The sequence below is a fragment of the Enhydra lutris genome, unplaced genomic scaffold (genome assembly GCF_002288905.1).
Source record: "Enhydra lutris kenyoni isolate GAN:26980312 unplaced genomic scaffold, ASM228890v2 scaffoldscaffold21, whole genome shotgun sequence".
Lineage (NCBI taxonomy): Eukaryota > Metazoa > Chordata > Mammalia > Carnivora > Mustelidae > Enhydra > Enhydra lutris.
This window is the reverse complement of record NW_019154105.1, coordinates 10,462,070-10,482,324: the sequence shown is the minus strand read 5'-3', so window position 1 is coordinate 10,482,324 and position 20,255 is coordinate 10,462,070. Positions and strand designations below refer to the sequence as shown.

The 20,255-nt window shown below is 37.9% G+C and overlaps 1 protein-coding gene across 1 annotated transcript in view; it reads right to left on the bottom strand.

Annotated features, from left to right (window-relative positions):
* Nucleotides 1-17,140, bottom strand: part of LOC111148820 (GC, vitamin D binding protein) — a 54,055-nt gene extending 36,915 nt beyond the window's left edge. Inside the window, exon 1 of the mRNA XM_022505643.1 lies at nt 17,105-17,140. Within this exon, the coding sequence (XP_022361351.1) occupies nt 17,105-17,140 (36 nt within the window). The remainder of the gene's footprint in view (nt 1-17,104) is intronic.
* Between the last annotated feature and the right edge of the window lie 3,115 nt (nt 17,141-20,255).

Below are 20,255 nucleotides of genomic sequence, written 5' to 3'. Positions count from 1 at the left end.
TCTATGCTATTAAAGTGTGGTGTCAGTAACTTGCCCTGATGAATAACCTCACGAGATGGACGTTAGTTGCATAACATAGGTATTATCCTTTAAGTTCATGAGCAGAGCAGAAATAGAACATGATCTACATTGTAGGGTACTTTTTTTTTTTTTTTTAAGATTTTATTTGAGAGAGCACAAGAGCAGTGGGAGGGGCAGAGAGAGAGAAGCAGACACCCTGCTGAATGGGGAGCTTAATGCGGGGCTTAGTTCCAGGACCCTGAGATCATGACCTGAGCCAAAGTCAGATGCTTAACTGACTGAGCCATTGAGGGCATCACTGGTCTTTTTTTTCCCCCTAATTCTTTTAATTCCAGTATAGTTAACATGTAGTGTTATATTAGTTTCAGGTGTACAGTATAGTGATTCAGCACTTCCATACGTCACCCAGTGCTCATCACAAGTGCACTCCTTAATCCCCATCACCTTCTTCATCCATGTCCCCACCCACTGCCCCTCTCGTCACCATCAGTTTGTTCTCTGTAGTTAAGAGTCTGTTTCTTGGTTTGTCTTTTCTTACCCTTCTTTGCTTGTTTCTTAAATTCCACATATGAGTGAAATCATGTGGTATTTGTCTTTCTGAGTGACTTATTTCTTTTTTTATTTTATTATTTTTATGTACTTATTTTTAAATTTTTATTTTTTCTCACCATGGCACCTACCCTCCCTAATGTCCATCACCTAGCCACCTCACCCCTCCTAGACCCCCTCCTCCACCAGCCTTCAGTTTGTTTTCTGAGATTGAGTCTCTTATGCTTTGTCTCCCTCTCTGGTTTCATCTTATTTCATTTTGACTTCCCTTCCCCTATGATCCTCGGCCTTGTTGCTCAAATTCCTCATATCAGTGAGATCATATGATATTTACCTTTCTCTGGTTGACTTATTTCACTTAGCATAATACCCTCTGGTTCCATCCATGTCATTGCAAATGGCATGCTTTCATTTTTTGATGGCTGCATAGTATTCCATCATATATATATATACCACTTCTTTAACCATCATCTGTTGATAGACATCTAAGCTCTTTCCATAGTTTGGCTATTGTGGACAGTGTTGCTATAAACATTCTGGTGCACATGCCCCTTTGGGTCATGACATTTGTATTTTTTTTTTAATTTTATTTATTTATTTGACAGAGATCACAAGTAGGCAGAGAGGCAGGCAGAGAGAGAGGAGGAAGCAGGCTCCCACTGAGCAGAGAGCCTGATGCAGGGCTCGATCCCAGGTCCCCGGGATCATGACCTGAGCTGAAGGCAGAGGCTTTAACCCACTGAGCCACCCAGGCACCCCTACATTTGTATCTTTATGGTAAATACCCAGTAGTGTGATTGCTGAGTCATAGGGTAGCTCTGTTTTCAACTTTATAAGGAACCTCCATACTATCTTCTAGAGTGGCTACCCCAGCTTGCATTCCCACCAACAGTGCAGGAGGGTTCCCCTTTCTCCACATCCTTGTCAACACCTATTGTTTCCTGACTTGTTAATTTTAGCCATTCTGACTAGTGTGAGGTGATATCTCACTGTGGTTTTGATTTGTATTTCCCTGATGCTAAGTGATGTTGAGCACTTTTTCATGTGTCTTCTTTGCAGAAATATATGTTCACATCTTCTGCCCATTTCTTAATTGGATTATTTGTTCTTTGGGTATTGAGTTTGATGAGTTCTTTATAGATTTTGGATACTAGCCCTTTATCTGATATGTCATTTGTAAATATCTTCTCCCATTCTGTTAGTTAGTTGTCTTTTGGTTTTGTTGACTATTTCCTTTGCTGTGCAAAAACTTTTGATCTTGATGAAGTCCCAATAGTTCATTTTTGTCCTTGCTTCCCTTGCCTTTGGGGATATTTTTAGGAAGAAATTGCTATAGCTGAGGCTGAAGAGGTTGCTGCCTATGTTCTCCTCAAGGATTTTGATGGATTCCTGGCTCACATGAAGTCTTTCATCCATTTTGAGTCTATTTTTGTCTGTGGTATGAGGACATGGTCCAGTGTCATTCTTCTGCATGTGGCTGTCCAATTTTCCCAACACCATTCATTGAAGAGACTGTCTTTTTTCCACTGGACATTCTTTCCTGCTTTGTCAAAGATTAGTTGACCAGAGAATTGAGGATCTATTTCTGGGCTCTCCATTCTGTTCCATTGATCTATGTGTCTGTTTTTGTGCCAGTACCATACTGTCTTGATGATTACAGCTTTGTAATAGAGCTTGAAGTCTGGAATTGTGATGCCACCAACTTTGGTTTTCTTTTTCAATATTCCTCTGGCTATTTGGGGTCTTTCCTGGTTCCATATAAATTTTAGGATTATTTGTTCTCTGAAAAAAGTTGATGGTATTTTGATAGGGATTGCATTAAATGTGTAGACTGCTTTAGGCTGCATAGACATTTTCACAATATTTGTTCTTCCAATCCATGAGCATAGAATGTTTTCCATTTCTTTGTGTCTTCCTCAATTTCATTCATGAGAACTTTATAGTTTCCTGAGCAAAGATTCTTTGCCTCTTTGGTTAGGTTTATTTCTAGGTATCTTATGATTTTGGGTGCAATTGTACATGGGATTGACTCCTTAATTTCTCTTTCTTCTGTCTTGCTGTTGGTGTATAGAAATGTAACTGATTTCTGTGCATTGATTTTATATTCTGAAACTTTACTGAATTCCTGTATGAGTTCTTGCAGTTTTGGAGTGGAGTCTTTTGGGTTTTCCACATAAAGTATCATATCATCTGCAAAGAGTGATAGTTTGATGACTTCTTTGCCATTTTGGATGCTTTTTTTCCCTTTTTCTTTTCTGATTGCTGAAGCTAGGACTTCTAGTACTATGTTGAATAGCACTGGTGATAGTGGACATCTTTGCCCTGTTCCTGACCTTAGGGGGAAAACTCTTAGTTTTTCCACATTGAGAATGATATTCACTATGGGTTTTTAATAGATGGCTTTATTGATATTGAGGTATGTACTCTCCATCCCTACACTGTGAAGAGTTTTGATCAAGAAAAGCTGCTGTACTTTTGTCAAATGCTTTTTCAGCATCCTTGAGTATCATATGGTTCTTGTTCTTTCTTTTATTAATGTATCACATTGATTGATTTGCAGATGTTGAACCAACCTTGCAGCCCTCGAATAAATCCCACTTGGTAGTGGTGAATAATCCTTTTAATGTACTGTCAGAACCTATTAGCTAGTATTTTGGTGAGAATTTTCACATCTGTATTCATCAAGGATATTGGTCTGTAATTCTCCTTTCTGCTGGGGTCTTTGTCTTGTTTTGGGATCAAGGTAATGCTGGCCTCATAAAATGAGTGTGGAAGTTTTCCTTCCATTTCTATTTTTTGAAACAGTTTCAGGAGAATAGGTATTAATTCTTTTTTAACTGTTCAGTAGAATTCCCCTGGGAAGCTGTCTGGTCCTGGGCTCTTGTTTGTTGGGAGATTTTGGATGACTGCTTCAATCTCCTTACTGGTTATGGGTCTGTTCAGGTTTTGGATGACTGCTTCAATCTCCTTACTGGTTATGGGTCTGTTCAGGTTATCTGTTTCTTCCTGGTTCAGTTTTGGTAATTTATAAGACTCTAGGAATACACCCATTTCTTCCAGATTGTCAAATTTACTGGTGTATAGTTGCTCATAATATGTTCTTATAATTGTTAGCATTTCTTTGGTGTTGGTTATGATCTCTCCTCTTTTATTCATGATTTTATTTATTTGGATCCTTTTTCTTAGTATTTCTCTTCTCCTGCTGGGTTTAGGTTTCTTTGTTGTTCTTTCTCCAGTTCCTTTAGGTGTAGGGTTAGGTTCTCTACTTGAGACCTTTCTTCTTTCTTGAGAAAGACTTGTATTGCTATATACTTTCCTCTCAGGACTGCCTTTGCTGCAGCCCAAAAAGTTTGAACAGTTGTGTTTTCACTTTCATTTGTTTCCATGAATTTTTAAAATTCTTCTTTGATTTCCTGGTTGATCCATTCATTCTTTACTAAGATGCTCTGTAGCCCCCATGTATTTATGTTCTTTCCAACTTTCCTCTTGTGATTGAGTTCTAGTTTCAGAGCATTGTGGTCTGAAAATATGAAGGGAATGATCCCAATCTTTTGGTACCAGTTGAGACTTGATTTGTGACCCAGGATGTGATCTTTTCTGGAGAGTGTCCCATGCGCACTAGAGAAGAATGTGTATTCTGTTGCTTTGGGATGGAATGTTCTGAATAGATCTGTGATGTCCATCTCATCCAGTTTGTCATCTAAGGTCTTTATTTCCTTGTTGATCTTTTGCTTAGATGATCTGTCCATTTCAGTGAGAGGGGGTGTTAAACTCCCCCACTATTATTGTATTATTTTCAGTGTGTTTCTTTGATTTTGTTAATAATTGGTTTATATAGTTAGCTGTTCCCATGTTAGGGGCATAGATATTTAAAATTGTTAGATCTTCTTGTTGGACAGACACTTTGAGTATGATATAGTGTCCTTCCTAATCTCTTATTATAGTCTTTGGCTTAAAATCTAATTTGTCTGATATATGGATTGCCACCCAGCTTTATTTTGATATCAATTAGCATGATAAATTGTTTTCCACCTTTTCACTTTAAATCTGGAGGTTTCTTGCAGAAAGCATATTATTAGTTTTTTGTTGTTGTTGTTGTTTGTTTTGTTTTGTTTTAATTCGTTCTGATATCCTATGTCTTATGATTGGGGCATTTAGCCTATTTACATTCAGGGTAACTATCAAAAGATATGAATTTAGTGCCATTGTATTGCTTGTAAGGTGACTGTTACTGTATATTGTCTCTGTTCCTTTCTGGTCTATTACTTTTAGGCTCTCTCTTTGTTTAGCGGACCCCTTTCAATATTTGCTGAAGGGCTGTTTGGTGTTTGCAAATTCTTTTAGTTTTTGTTTGTCCTCAAAGCTTTTTATCTCTCTATTTTCAATGATAGTCTAGCTGGATATAGTATTCTTGGCTGCATGTTTTTCTCGTTTAGTGCTCTGAATATATCATGCCAGTTTTTTTTCTGTCCTGCCAGATCTCTGTGGATAAGCCTGCTGCCAATCTAATATTTTTACCATTGTATGTTATAGACTTCTTATCTTGAGCTGCCTTCAGGATTTTCTCTTTGTCACTGAGACTTGTAAGTTTTTTTTTTTCTCATTTTTTTTAATTTTATTTTTTATAAACATATAATATATTTTTATCCCCAGGTGTACAGGTCTGTGAATCGCCAGGTTTACACACTTCACAGCACTCATCATAGCACATACCCTCCCCAATGTCCATAATCCCACCCCCCCAACCCCCCTCCCCCCATTAACCCTCAGTTTGTTTTGTGAGATTAAGAGTCACTTATGGTTTGTCTCCCTCCCAATCCCATCTTGTTTCATTTACTCTTCTCCTACCCTCTTAACCCACCATGTTGCATCTCCTCTCCCTCATATCAGGGAGATCATATGATAGTTGTCTTTCTCCGATTGACTTATTTCGCTAAGCATGATACCCTCTAGTTCCATTCACGTCGTCGCAAATGGCAAGATTTCCTTTCTTTTGATGGCTGCATAGTATTCCATTGTGTATATATACCACATCTTCTTTATCCATTCGTCTGTTGATGGACATCTAGGTTCTTTCCATAGTTTGGCTGTTGTAGACATTGCTGCTATAAACATTCGGGTGCACGTGCCCCTTCGGATCACTACGTTTGTATCCTTAGGGTAAATACCCAGCAGTGCAATTGCTGGATCATAGGGTAGTTCTATTTTCAACATTTTGAGGAACCTCCATGCTGTTTTCCAGAGTGGTTGCACCAGCTTGCATTCCCACCAACAGTGTAGGAGGGTTCCCCTTTCTCCGCATCCTCGCCAGCATCTGTCATTTCCTGACTTGTTAATTTTAGCCATTCTGACTGGTGTGAGGTGATATCTCCACATCACTCGGCATCAGGGAAATACAAATCAAAACCACAATGAGACTTGTAAGTTTTATTATTAGATGATGGGATGTGGACCTCTTTTTATTGATTTTGAGAGGTGTTCTCTGTGCCTCCTGGATTTTGATGTTTGTTCCCTTTGCCATATTAAGGAAATTCTCTGCTCTAATTTGCTAAAATATACCTTCTGCCCCTTTCCCTCTTCTTCTTCTGGAATCTCAATTATTCTAATATTGTTTCATCTTATGGTATCACTTACCTCTCGAATTCTTCCCTCATGATCCAGTAGTTTTTTGTCTCTCTTTTGCTCAGCTTCTTTATTCTCCATCTTTTGGTCTCCTATATCACTAATTCTCTCTTCTGCCTCATTTATCCTAGCAGTAAGAGCATCCATTTTTGATTGCACCTCATTAATAGTTTTTTTGATTTCAGCTTGGTTAGAATTTTAGTTCATTTATTTCTCCAGAAAGGGATTTTATTTCTCCAGACAGGGTTTCTCTAATGTCTTCCATGCCTTTTTCGAGCCCAGCTAGCACCTTGAGAATCATCATTCTGAACTCTAGATATGACATATTACCAGTGTCCATATTGATTAGGTCCCTAGCCGTCAGTACTGCCTCTTATTCTTTTTTTTTTTTTGTGGTGAGTTTTTCTGCCTTGTCATTTTATCCAGATAAGAATATATGAACAAGAGAATAAAATACTAAAAGGGTGGCAAAGACCCCAGAAAAACATATGCTAGCCAAATCAGAAAATACCCCAAGTGTGGGAAGAAGAAAGTGGGTAAAATGAAATTTAAAAAAATTAAAAATATATATATATATATATTAGACTGGTGAATAAAACAGCCACCCACTTAATTTTGGTTGTATTTTGGTCTCTTAGAAGAAACTACCTCTCAAAAATTTCAAGAAAGAAACATTTATATTTATACAAAAATAAGGGTAAACACAATGAAGGGATGGAATATGATTGTAAAGATGAAAATTTAAAAAAATTCTAAAAAAGGAATTGATAAGTTGATTGGAAAAAGAAAGAAAAAGAAAGTGGAGAGAATTTGCTCAGGCTGGAGACTAGAACAAAGTCTTGTGCTAGATTTAGGGTATATTTTGATCTATTAGAAGAAATTGTATACCAAAAGTTTTTAGAAGAAAAAACCCTGTATGTATACAAAAAATAAAGTTAGATAAAATGAAGGATAAAATATGACTATAATAGTGAAGTTTTAAAAAGATTTAAAAATATATTTATTTGTCAGAGAGAGAGAGCAGAAGCATGGAGAGCTATAGGCAGAACAGGCAGAGCAGGCAGAGGGAGAAGCAGGCTCCCTGCTGAGCAAGGAGTCAGATGCGGGACTCCACCCAGATGTGGGACTCGACCCAGGACCCTGAGATCATGACCTGAGCCGAAGGCAGACGTTTAACTGACTGAGCCACTCAGGCATCCCTAAAAATATTTTTTTTAAAGAAAGTTATTGTTAAGATAAACTATTTAAAAAAATGTTAAAAGGGGAAAGAGGAAAAGTTAAAAAATTAGAATAAGAAAAAAAAATTTTTAAAAATTTATTAACTTTGTAAGACTAAAGAATCATGGGGAGAAAGATATAAATTCCATTCTTTGCCGTTCCCTCCTCTGGAATTCCACTGTTCTCCTTTATCAGTGAGCTTGGTCTTGGCTGGATCTTGCTGATCTTCTGGGGAGAGGGGCCTGTTGTAGGGATTCTCAAATGCTTTGCCCAAGGTGGAATTGCACCACCCTTGCCAGGGGCTGGGCTAAGTAATCTGCTTGGTTTTGCTCTCAGGAGCTTTTGTTCCCTGAATGCTTTCTGTAGAGCTCTGGAGGATGGAAATGAAAAGTGGTGGCCTCCCAATCTCTGGCCCAGAGGAGCTAAGAGCTTGAGGCCTCACTCCTCAGTTCACCTTCAGAGAAAAGCACTTAATCACTCCCATCTCCCTGTTCTCCAGCCATGCTCCGAGCTCACCCAGGCTGTGACCAAGCATTTCTGTCTCTGGCACACAGCCCCGTTTGGAGTCTCCAAACCGAGCAAATTCCTGCCATGCTGCTCATCCAGTGGAGGAAGGTGGGTCTCCCCAGATCTGCAAGTTGTGGGGTCCCTGCTCAATGAGCAGTGGTCCAACTGTGCCACAGATCACAGTTTAAGGTAACCCTGAGCTGAGAGCTCAGTCCTCAGCTCTGTCTCTATAGTCAGCTTTCCTGCTCTGATACCTGTGAGCTCTGCTACAGTCAGACACCCCTGATCCTTCTGTGACCCCGTGGGACCCGAGACCACACTGTCCTCAGGGGCCCCACCCCTGCTTAGCCTCTGGAGTGATGTCCCTCAATGGAAGAGACTTCTAAAAGTTTGGATTTTGTGCTCCATTGCTCCAATGCTTGCCAGGAGGTGGCCCCTCCCCCTGCGGTCTACCTTCTCATCACTTCAGATTCACTTCTCTGCACGTCTTACCTTTCAGAAAGTGGTCGATTTTCTGTTTCTAGAATTGCTGCTCTTCTCTTTAATCTCTTGTTGGGTTTGTAGGTGTTCAAAATGGTTTGATAACTATCTAGCTGAACTCCTGTGACCTGATGTCATCTCAGTCTGCTACTCTTCCACCATCTTGACTTTCCCCCTGAAATTTCTATCTTTTTATAGTTTCTATTTTACTATTAAGTTTCTGTTCATTTAAGACCATATTTGCTTTTAATTCTTCAAACATATTCTTTAAATCTTCCTTCATATTAATATAAGCTGCTTTATAGTCTTTGTATACTAAACAGCATGTGTGGGCCATCTCAGAGTTGGTTTCTATTGACTGATTTTTATCTGGATTATCAGTGACCTTTTTCTGTTTCTTTTCATATGTAGGACACTATTGAATATGTTATTAAAAAACCTGCATTCCATTATATTCCTATAAAGATTTGACTTTTTTTTTTTCAGTTGGCACTTCAATTACTGGCCAACTTCATCTTAAACTTGTGTGAGATTTATTTTGCCTTTTATTAGGGCAGATGAGTGAAAAGCACAAAGTATTTTCCAAGTCCCTGTACCTTGGAGGGACTGAACCCCTCCAAACACTGTCTTTTATTGCTTTTATAATGACAAGGATATTAGGCTCTGTACAGGTGGATCCTGAATAGATTTTACTCTCCAATGAGGCCTGTATGTCTAGAATGTAGTCTTTTTAGTGTCTTAGCTGGATGTTTTGATGTTTAAGAAGGTGGTGATGAAGTCTTTCCACTAGAGGTCTGGGGTGTGGAAGGTTCTAGTTCTGCTTGACCTCTGTTCTCTTTTCCCTTCTCAAAACAGTAGCCACATTTTGGTAAGCTCCATATATTCTTTTCTTAATGGCAAAATTACTGAGATGTAATTTAATTTGAATTCCACAACGTTCATCAGATTAAGGTATAAGATTGAATAGTTTTTAGTATAGTCAGGCAACTATCACCATCTCCAGGTTTAGAGCCTTTTCATCATCCCCCCCCCAAAAGAAACCTTGTAGTTCCTTTGGCATGACAATATGAGGAATATCATGGACTTGCTCCTCTAGGAAAACTAGTGGAAGTCTCCGGAAAAAGGGTATATAGCAAATGAAGAAACATTTTTTTTCCCCAAGAAAATCTAAACTTGGTAAGGAAAGTGACAGTCTGTGGTATTTAAAACAAGACCCACTCACTCCTCACTCCCAGCTGAGCAAGACAAGTATAACTACACGGGGCTTCCTTTTCTCTCATCTCTCAGTTGGTAGGGCTACCCGCCAGAGGACCAGGATGCCAGCATTTCTCCTCCTACCTTTTATCTACCTTCTAATGAGGCTATAAGCTCCAGGTGAGTGTGGCTGAAAAGCAAGTGACCCTTTTCTTCCTAGCTCTTGCTTGTGGGATATAGGTTCAACCTTGGGCATGGAATCACTGAGAAAACTTGAACACTAACTGCCCTTGCTTTGGCTTGTGGGCAGTAGCTCAAGGACAAGAAAGGTACACCAAGGAGACCTGGAGCTGATGTCTGCTCACTCCACTAAATTCTCAGCTCCATTTCACTATTTCTTAGGAGAAAGTATAGGGGTAATCTTGAAGACAATGGATTCCTAGATATGACACCATAAGGATAAGCAACAAGAGAGAAAATAGATAAATGGACTTCATCAAAACTAGTGTCCTTTGTAGTGCAAAGGTTTTCATCAAGAGCTTGAAAAGACAATCCTTAGAGTTGGAGGAAATATTTGCAAATCCTACCCAATAAGGGTCTTGTATCCAAAATATATAGAAAGAACTCTTACAACTCAAGAACAAAAAGATAACTGAATTTACAAGGGGAGGGGTAAAAAATTTGAATAAACATTTCTCCAAGAAACATATATAAGTAGCCAATAAGCACATAAAAGATGTTTGACTTCATTAGTCATCAGGGAGATGCAAACCAAAACTATAATGAGGCACCACTTCAAACCCACTTGGCTGAATATTTGCAAAGTGAGATAATAATGTGTTGAGAATGTGGAGAAATAGAAACTCTCATAAATTGCTTGTAGGGGATATAAAATGGTGCAGCCACTTTGAAAAATGGTCTGCAAATTCTCCAAATGGTTAAACATAGTTACCATGTGACCCAGCAGTTCCACTCCTGGATTTCTTCCCAAGAGAAATGAAATCTATGTCTGCACAAAAACTTTTAACAAATGTTTATAGCCACACAACTTGTAATAGCCAAATGGTACAAACAACCCAATTGCCCATCTGCTGATGAACAGGTAAACAAAATGTTATATATCCATACAGAATACTGGGAATGGAGTATGGGTACTTGTTTAACATGGATTAACCTTGAAACTGTTACGTTAAATGACCACCTATTACATGATTCTCTTCATGAAATATCCAGAATAAGCCAAGCTATGGAGACAGAGTAGCTTAGTGGATGCCTAGGTTTGGAGAAATGAGGGAATCTGTGGGGTGATAACTAAAGGATATAGCATTTCCTTCTTTCTATCCTTTTTTTTTTTTTTTTTAAGATTTACTTATTTTAGAGAGTGTACATGCACACATGTGCAGGGGGGTGGGCAGAGGGAGAATCTTAATCAGACTCTTCCCTGAATGTGGAGCCCAATGCTGGGCTTGATCTCACGACCCCAAGATCATAACCTGAGCTGACACCAAGCGTTGCTCTTTCAACCAACTGAGCCACCCGGGCATTGTGGTGTTTCTTTTTGAGGCGATGAAAAGGTTCTAAAATTGACTGTGCTGATGATTGCATGTAACTGTGGATAGACTAATGTTTTAGATAGATGACTTGCATGGGGTGTGAATTTTAATAAAGCTGGTATCAAAAAGAAAAATTATGCATAGCAAGGCTTATATGGCTTTGCCCTGTGCATGCACAGCCGGCTTTGTCCTAGATAATATGGGGAAGCTCATAGGCTTCCGAGTCCATTTCCTGCTGCCGTGCATATTCTCCTCCCCAACCCCATACTCGATGCTGCAAATTCCTCAGGCTGGTGGGGCCACTGCATGGATTACAGCTTGTTGCGGTTGAGGTCAGCACACTTTCTACAAATAGAGAGCCAGCATAACCTTGCGGCTTACCTTCCGGGGCTCCGTGTTCAGAGGGATTCAAACTTGTCTATTGTCTATTGCCTGAAAGCAGGTACCTCATTAATGGTTTCTTACAGCAAAAACTCTAGCATGGTGTTTGATTTCCTGTTATTCCTTTATACCTGGGAGAGGAAATACTCTTTATACATAAATAGAATTACAAATATCTAAAACACAAAAACTCTGCCCATAAGGGTTGACAATAATTATTTAAGAATATCACTAGTCATTTTTAAATGACTAGTCTTTAATTTTTAAATATTTGTAATCAGCTTTCTTATAAACTCATGATCGTTTCTTCTTTTTACCTGTTCTCAAAGTTGATTTTGAGGGGAAAATTAATCTTAGTATTAGAAGAACTGTTTGAAAATACCAACTTAATTTTTAACTTTGTAGAAGGGAGCAAAATATCTATCTTTTTGAGCTAATTGACTTTATTGTAGTCTTGAATAATGCCTTTATTTCTTTGGAAAGTAGATTTTATTTGTCTTAGTTAAGTATTAGATATAAGCCCTTATTCTAATAGCTCCATATACTTATTTTAATTATTTTTCACTCTTACCTATTCCAATGACTGTTTTAACAGTCTTAGGTTCTCCAGTACTTTCAATTATTGCAATTAATGTTTATTTGGATTTGAGCTTAATATTTTTATTTTGGTATTTACCTTCTAGCATTAGTCACATGCAAGATCCTATTGGCATTCTGCATAGAGCTGTACCTATACTGATTAGGTTAGTTCAATATGTTCTTAATGGAAAACCAAGATCCTTTGGATAGTCTAATTAGCACTCATGATGTTATCGGGGATGACGAAATCAAACTGTACAGAACCATCAAGTTGTTTTCACATTGCTTTTTTTTCATTCTTGATATCCTAGAGTTTAATTAGTGCTGTTCAGTCATCCTTTTGATTGAATCAATTGGATAGCTATCAAATTGTTGCCCAGTTTAGTCAAACCACCATTTAAAGTACTCAAATGTGGGACCAAGATAGAAAGATCTGATGAACTTAGTTTGATGTCCTACCTAAAGTCTAATTTGGTTGGGGATAAAGGGAATTAGCAAAGAAAAATTTCCTGGTAACAGAAATTTATTCTCATTCTATTTCTGAACCAATTATTTTGTTTTGTTTTGTTTTTTAAAGAAAGGCATCTGATTACCTGCTAGAAAGTTTACTTCTGATTGTCACATCAGATATGGAGACTTTCAACAGCTTAATGTGTAATGAGTGGTAATAAATTACCTATTTCTCCCTGTCTGCTTTATTCAAAGTACTGCCATGCAAATTCTGTACAAGATGTGTTCTGAAATAAAGTCCAGTTAATATAAAGTCCAGGTAAATAAAGGGATATGCAGGATACAAACATTGGGTATTTCTGTTACTCTATTTTTTTTTTTTTTTTTGTCCTCTTTAGAGATCAGGACTCTACTGCATTTCCACAAGTAAAATTTGGTGTAAAATCATAGCTCTTAGAAACAAAAAAACAGGAGCACCTGGGTTGCTCAGTGGGTTAAGCCTCTGCCTTTGACTCAGGTTATGATCTCAGGGTCCTAGAATCGAGCCCTGCATCGGGCTCTCTGCTCAGTGGGGAGCCTGCTCCCCCCACCCACCGCCTGCCTCTTTGCCTACTTGTGATCTCTCCCTCTCTCTGTCAAATAAATAAATAAAAATCTTTAGAAACAAACAAACAAAAAAAATAGAACAATAATTTGGGGCACCTGGGTGGCTCAGTCATTAAGCATCCACCTTCTGCTCAGGTCATGATCCCAGGGTCCTGGTATAGAGCCCTGCCTGGGGCTTCTTTCTCAATGGAAAACCTGCTTCTCCCTCTCCTTCTGCTGGCTGCTCCCCCTGCTTGTGCTCTATGTCAAATAAATAAATCTTAAAAAAATAAATAAAAAATTAAAAAAGCTTTGACAAAGAGCGAATATAGATGAGTGCTAATACCAGCCATATCATATACTTCAGTTGCTTTACAGCTTATAAGTCACTTTCCTATAATTATTTCATTTGCTCTGGACAACAATTTATGCATTAATAGAAGATTATAGAATAATTTCACAAATAAGAAAGCTGAGGCTTAGAGTACCAATGGTACTTGAAATCTTTTGAGATGAAAATACAAGACCGGACTCTGGGCTAGAGTGTTTCTTGTTAATTGAATTAGTCCAGGTCATCACCATTGATAGCTAAGGTAGATGGTTTTCTCCTGATGGAGTAAGGAATCTCTTAGAACAGTGCAAAGAGTATGAACTTTGGTTGTTATAGACAGTTGTGTGCAAGCTTTACTAAAGGTTGCAAGATTACCTAATAACCTTGATTAATACAAGTTGAATGATACCAGTTTAAGTGGAAAAATGAAGACATTTGGCTAAACCTAAACATTTGAATTCAAAACACATAACTTCTCTTTTTTAGAATATGTCATTTTTCTATCATGACTAATTTCTAAGGAGTGTTTAAATTTTTTATTCTACAAATGTTGAGGTAACAAGTCAGAGGAAGAAATTTTAAAAAGCCCACCTTTTTAAATAACCTAACTCTGCTTAACCTGTAGTCATGTGGCATAAAAGTGGTAACCCATTGTTCTTAACATACTGTTACATTGTTAATTATAGTAATTTGACCAGCATTAATAACACAGTACTTCATTCAAAGAAACTTATATTGACCCAGACACTGTTCTAAACATTGGGATAAGATAATGAAAATAAAGACAAAAATATTTGCCTTCATGGAATGTAATTCTAGTGAGATGGAAAAGACGATAATTGCGTTTTAATAAATAGTTACATGTTAGGTAGTGATAACTGCTTTTCATGTAAAAGTTTTTAGTGAACCCTCTTCATTCAGATAATTTACACTGGGAGAAACCTAGGGAGCCCATGTCCTTTTAAATTGTGAGTGGCAGGGTGCCTGAGTGGCTCACTCAGTTAAGCATCTGACTCTTGATTTCAGCTCTGGCCATGATCTCAGGGTTGTGAGTTCAAGCCCTGCGTTGGGATCAATGCTAGACATGGAGCCTACTTAAAAAGAAAGAAAAAGGGGCACCTGGGTGGCTCAGTGGGTTAATCCGCTGCCTTCGGCTCAGGTCATGATCTCAGGGTCCTGGGATTGAGTCCCGCATTGGGCTCTCTGCTCAGCGGGGAGCCTGCTTCCCTTCCTCTCTCTCTGCCTGCCTCTCTGCCTATGTGTGATCTCTCTCTGTCAAATAAATAAATAAAAACTTAAAAAAAAAGAAAGAAAAACTGTGTGAGGCATATCTATTCTGCTATGCACTCTTCTAGTAGATACGATTAATCATATAATTTTAAGGACATTTGAGCCACTATAACCCAAGGAAAATTGTTTTAAAATGAGCAGCCCATCCAAATACCACTTGGTTTTTAAAGCTTCATGTCTTTTTTTATTAAAAAAAGTCACTGAATATCCAGGAGAATTAGGCTTGAGATTCTGCTGTGTTCATTTTTACCTTGGTGTCAACAAAAACTATTTCTAACTTAATCACAGAAAAAGTAGAACAGCCATGGGCAACAAACAATAAAACACACAGGTATTGTGCAGCGTATAGAACAATAGGGAATAACCACAAAGTGTATAAACACCAGATGAAGCAACTCCTCTTTTTTTGGTGAGGTGAGAGGGTGCAAATAGTAAGAGAAAACCCACACCATTTCCTCTTGCTATTAACTTTCCTCTTTCATCTGTTGTATAGCCTTCATAATGTACTGAGAAGTGTACAGTTTTTAAGAAATTAGCATTTTCAAGGTTATCTAAAAGAAGGGTTGTTTTATGCATTGGTACACAGAACATTGTATGTTAACTTTACAAATAAGGAATCTGGAATTCTTACCAAGATTACTGATTTGTAGTATAACTGGAGAAGTGGTGAGGATTATTCTCAAAGATAATTTTTCTTTTAATAATGAACTCATGTTTTGGATCATTCTGAAATTTACTCTGAAGTTGTCAAATGCCAATAAAATCTATTGCCATTTAAATAACTTCCCAATGAGCTACCAAAAAGTCTCAAGACTGTACAGATGCTAGCTAGTAATATCTCTCTATACTGTAGCTATGTGGTCTCATTGTCTATTGCTCAGCAAACTGGCCTGGCTAGTTTAATTAACAAAAGTGATTTTTCCCAATTTTTTTGAGGGGGAAGTGATCAGTGTCATTGTAAAAGGAAAAAAAAAAAGCCAGATTCATAAGCATACTACTAAAAATGTTAACATGAAGTTAGCTTAACATTTCTCTTACTGTTAGTACCTCTCCTCTCAAATGCTATGCTGAACAGTTTACATGGCTTTCCTCATTTAATCTTTGACAGTACAAAAGTCCCCATTCTTTTTTATAGATCAGAAAGTTGTGCCTTAGAGTTTTCTAGTAAGCAGAGTCTGATTATCAAGTCAAACATTTTGATCCACAACTACCCTTAAACCAGTGCTCTATGATCAACAAATAAACACTGACTTTAAATGAGCATATATTTTCCATGCTGCTACTTTCAATTGTATTTAGCACTTGTCTGACTATTGAAATGCAATTTCACCTAAACGTAATTAAGAATAGTATTGGGGTCAAAAAGGTTGATACCTTTTTTGATAGTTAAAAAGGGTCTGCATCCTTGAGGTTGGAAGCCATAATACTATAAATTGGCAGTATTTTGGCATCACTGGCTCAGAATTTAAGCCTATAGTACTATCCTCATGAAAAATTCTTTACGGCTATAGTTTCATCATAACTGGCCATCTTAGATGTGCAGGCTTTTTTCAAAGGGATGGAGAAATCGGAACACTGTAATGGAAATGGCAACTCAAATCACCTGCAAAATGAAATAAATTGTGAAATATTTCCATGTGAAAGACTACTCTTCATAATTAGAGCAAGCTGAAACCTATCATCTTCCTCTTTCTTTCTCCCTCTCTGTAAATCCAGAAAACACTTAAAAATATACATATTAGGTAGGGATCTGGAGAAAGCTATATGGCACTTGGATTATGTTAGACTAGTGCATTGCTTTGCTATTGGGTAGAACAGAACATATTCCTCAAAATGAAAATAAAACCCAACTACATATGCATTATTTTGTTATGCTCTACTTCATTTCAAATATATATTTCATGCTAACTTGGGTTAAAGAACAATCACTGAGTAATTTAATTGTGTTCTGCAAGTATGGATGGACTGAACCTATAGAAACATGAGTCTGCCTTTTATCTCTGCTATTAAGACATGATGGATACTGAGTGCCTGGGTAATATGTATTTTATAGTGTATGATAAAATGCTTCCATGCACTGTTACTTAACAGGAGTCCTGTATCTATACATGTAGTAGGTAAGATGACGTGCTTTTAAATTTTCTTCCATAACAATTCAGTAAGCAGCATTGTTCACTTACTCTTTTAATCATTTACTCAACGGATATTTGAGCACTTACTGTGGTAAATAAGACACATCCTCTCCTTGGCTTCATAGAGTGACAGATGGTGCTCCTAACTATGTATTTAAGGGGGTCTATGGTAGACCCCCCTGCACATATGGCAGGCTCTGCTTGTGCCTTACCTCATACTCCCTCACTCCATTCCCACCACCCCCCATCACCTCAAATGTTGCTGTGAAAGGTTGGTGTGGACAGGTGTAACCTGACAACATCTCATTTCAGCTGCATTGGGAACTTCGTTTTCTACCTTAGCACTTCTCTGCCATATCTGCTTGGGTCACCTGTGAAAATTATGTCATTCTGATAGATGTTCTAAGCTGGGAGGATGAGGTATTTATCAATGGGAAGGCCTAGACAATGGGAATAGGAGTTGGTAGGTTAATACTACTCTTTTCTGTCCATAGGCAGATAATTTTCAAGTTCTAAATGGTTTCTCTGAGGAAACCATTTCTGGAGGTTGAGCATATCCCAAAGTAAAATACACATATGCAAGCCCTGTCTCAGTCTCTGCTTCTAAGGGAAGCCCAGGCTAGAATAGTTGGTACTCTAAATTGGTCCAGTAGTCTTTTTAAAATTTTTATCTATCTATCTATCTATCTATCTATCTTTATTTATTTAATTAAATTTGACTTAAGCCTCAAGATGGGACTCTAGAAGTGGTAATTCTCTGATCACTGGGTGGTAGGATGATATGACCCCTGGCATGTGGAGTTAACATTGGTATAATGAAAACTTTGAGGATGGGTTGAGAAGAATACTGGAGATAAGACATTGGTTTATATGGTTAACAGACTGTAGGCCCCTCTTTATATTACCCCCAAGTGACCCTCTTTTGGACTTTGTGCTTCCTGTTCCTTGACTCTGCTAGAAAAGAGGTCCTGGATCCCACCAGGGAAATATTTCTACCAGAGGTAAAAGTTCAAATTGCCTGAAGCCCCACCACTGTTTCCTCATTTTAACTCTTAATGCTGTTGAACCATTAAAAGAGTTATGTATGGGTTGGAGTGGTTGATCCTAAACATTTCTATCACAATAGAGATGTTATATACTGGGGAAAAGAAGTACATCTAAAATCCAGGAGAGTATCTTGGTGCTTCTATGCCTAGTCATGACTATAGCTAGGTAATTGCACCCACCATGGTTAAACCATGTGAAGTAGCTGAAGGCTTTGACTTCCATATATGTGTGTGATGAAGAGAAATATCAGTGTTTGTCTTGAGATGAGTTATAGCAGTGAGGACAGTGTGTTGTTTCTCTGTCACCTATTGACCTTGATGTAGGGCACAAGTAGATCTGAATGATGTAAGTGGCGGTCTGTATTGGATGACTACTCACATTTCAGCACACTTCCTATTCTAGCTACTACTGTGGTGGTCACTGCTCAGAAGTGTAATTTGGTGGCAGCTGGCCTTAGCTGTACTGCATATCCCTTGCTGTTTGCCCTGGTGTTTTTCTGTGAAGCAAGAACCAGCTCAGCCATTTTTGATTCATACACCAACCAGACAGTGTTAGTTACTATATGGGGACAATTCTTGGGCAATAAGGTTAGAAGAATGTGAATAAATACTTGAAAATCACTCAAATAGGCAATTGTCAGATACATCTTCTATGACTCCTGTGAGACTTTGACACATGACTGAACCTGAGAGAGAATCTGCTTGCCAGTAATCCCTAGAATTGCCTTTTCCTCCTTCCCCTTATTTTTCTATCCATTTTCCTCCTATTTCTAGGACTACTTTACAAAATAGATGATTTACAGGCATGCCCTTGACTCAGATTTCTCCTTCTGTAGGGGAGGATGACACAGGCTAAGGCACAGCCCCTTAAAATGAGGGATGGTATGTGACATTTGGCCATGTTTAGAAGTACTTGAGATCCCCTGTGTGATAATTATTTCTGCTTTCTTTCTTAGTCGTGGTAATCGTATAAACCTGTGTTTATATGAAGCCACCTGGAATGTGGAGCCACCTCAAGGAAACCAGCTGCTCTACAAAAATGAAAGTTGAACTTTTGTCTAGTTATGTGATAAAGATTTTGGGATTTGTTAGTGAAGCTTAGCCTATAGCTCATTCTGTTTAGTTATACTGCATGTGCAGTTTGAAGAAGGAACGTAATAGCACTAACCTCTCCTCACCTAACCCTTTTCTCACCTCCAGGAAAGAGGTCCAAACTTTAATTGTTTCCTGTATTATTCTGAACATGCTGAGCAGGATAGAGAATCTAATTAAAATCCATGTACATGTCACATAAAAATACAATTCAAGAACTTCATCTTAATCACATTTAATTACATCATCTTAATTACATTTTCCTACCTCAGAGGTACCTTCATCATCATATTTTTTTTCTCTTTTCACTCTACTGAATATCTTAATATTTTTATTGTAACTGAATGATTTGCTAAACAGTCTTTTGCATGTTTCTATAATGTAGTCACATGAGCTACTTTTGGGAATGTGCTTTTTTCCTCAAAAACGATTTAGTCCTTGGCCAAGTATTAGGGGAAATCTCCCTTCTGCTTATTACTTTCATAAAACACAGATTGTATTTTAAGAAGTTTCGAAGTCTAAGAGCCATCTATCAGAGGGGTTTATAACAGTTTTTATTTTCCATTAAAGATAGCATTAAATAATCATCCAATATTAATTCCATTGGGGCTCTGTTATAAGGTCTCTTTGTTTGCATTGTTTCAATGATTTGAGCATAAATGGAAATTCCTACCCCCTTAACCTATTCCTAGGACAAAAAAGAAAAAAAGAAATAAGATTTTTATTTCATCAAACTTTGTGGACATGGCCTGATCAGTGTTTTTCAACAAGAACTAACCAGTATTCATCTTTTTTATTATCCATGATGGCAGAAATGACTTCTGTTACAACCTTTTTCTTACCTGGGACATTGATAGTTTATCAAATGTATGACCTCCACCTATCTGACAAGGAAGCAAGCATGGATATAGTCCCGTGATACAATGCAAGATATAAGGAGTAAAAAGTACCTCCTATGTTTTCTCTTCTCTCTTTGGTAACCCTACGTGAATGATCTCCTAGGTGTAAAAGGACCTAGGATTTGCTAGAACCTGTTTAACAAGGTGCTCTGAGGCCATAAGTTTATAGATGAAGTTATATGTCACATGGTGAATGATCAAAAAGCCCCCACTTCCTGCTCCCACAGTATTGATCTGAATCCCCAGATAATCACAAATTGGTGGTGGTTTTTATGCATAAACTAAAAGTAAAAAAGAATAGTAGTGTTTTTGAAAGGTGAGTACAG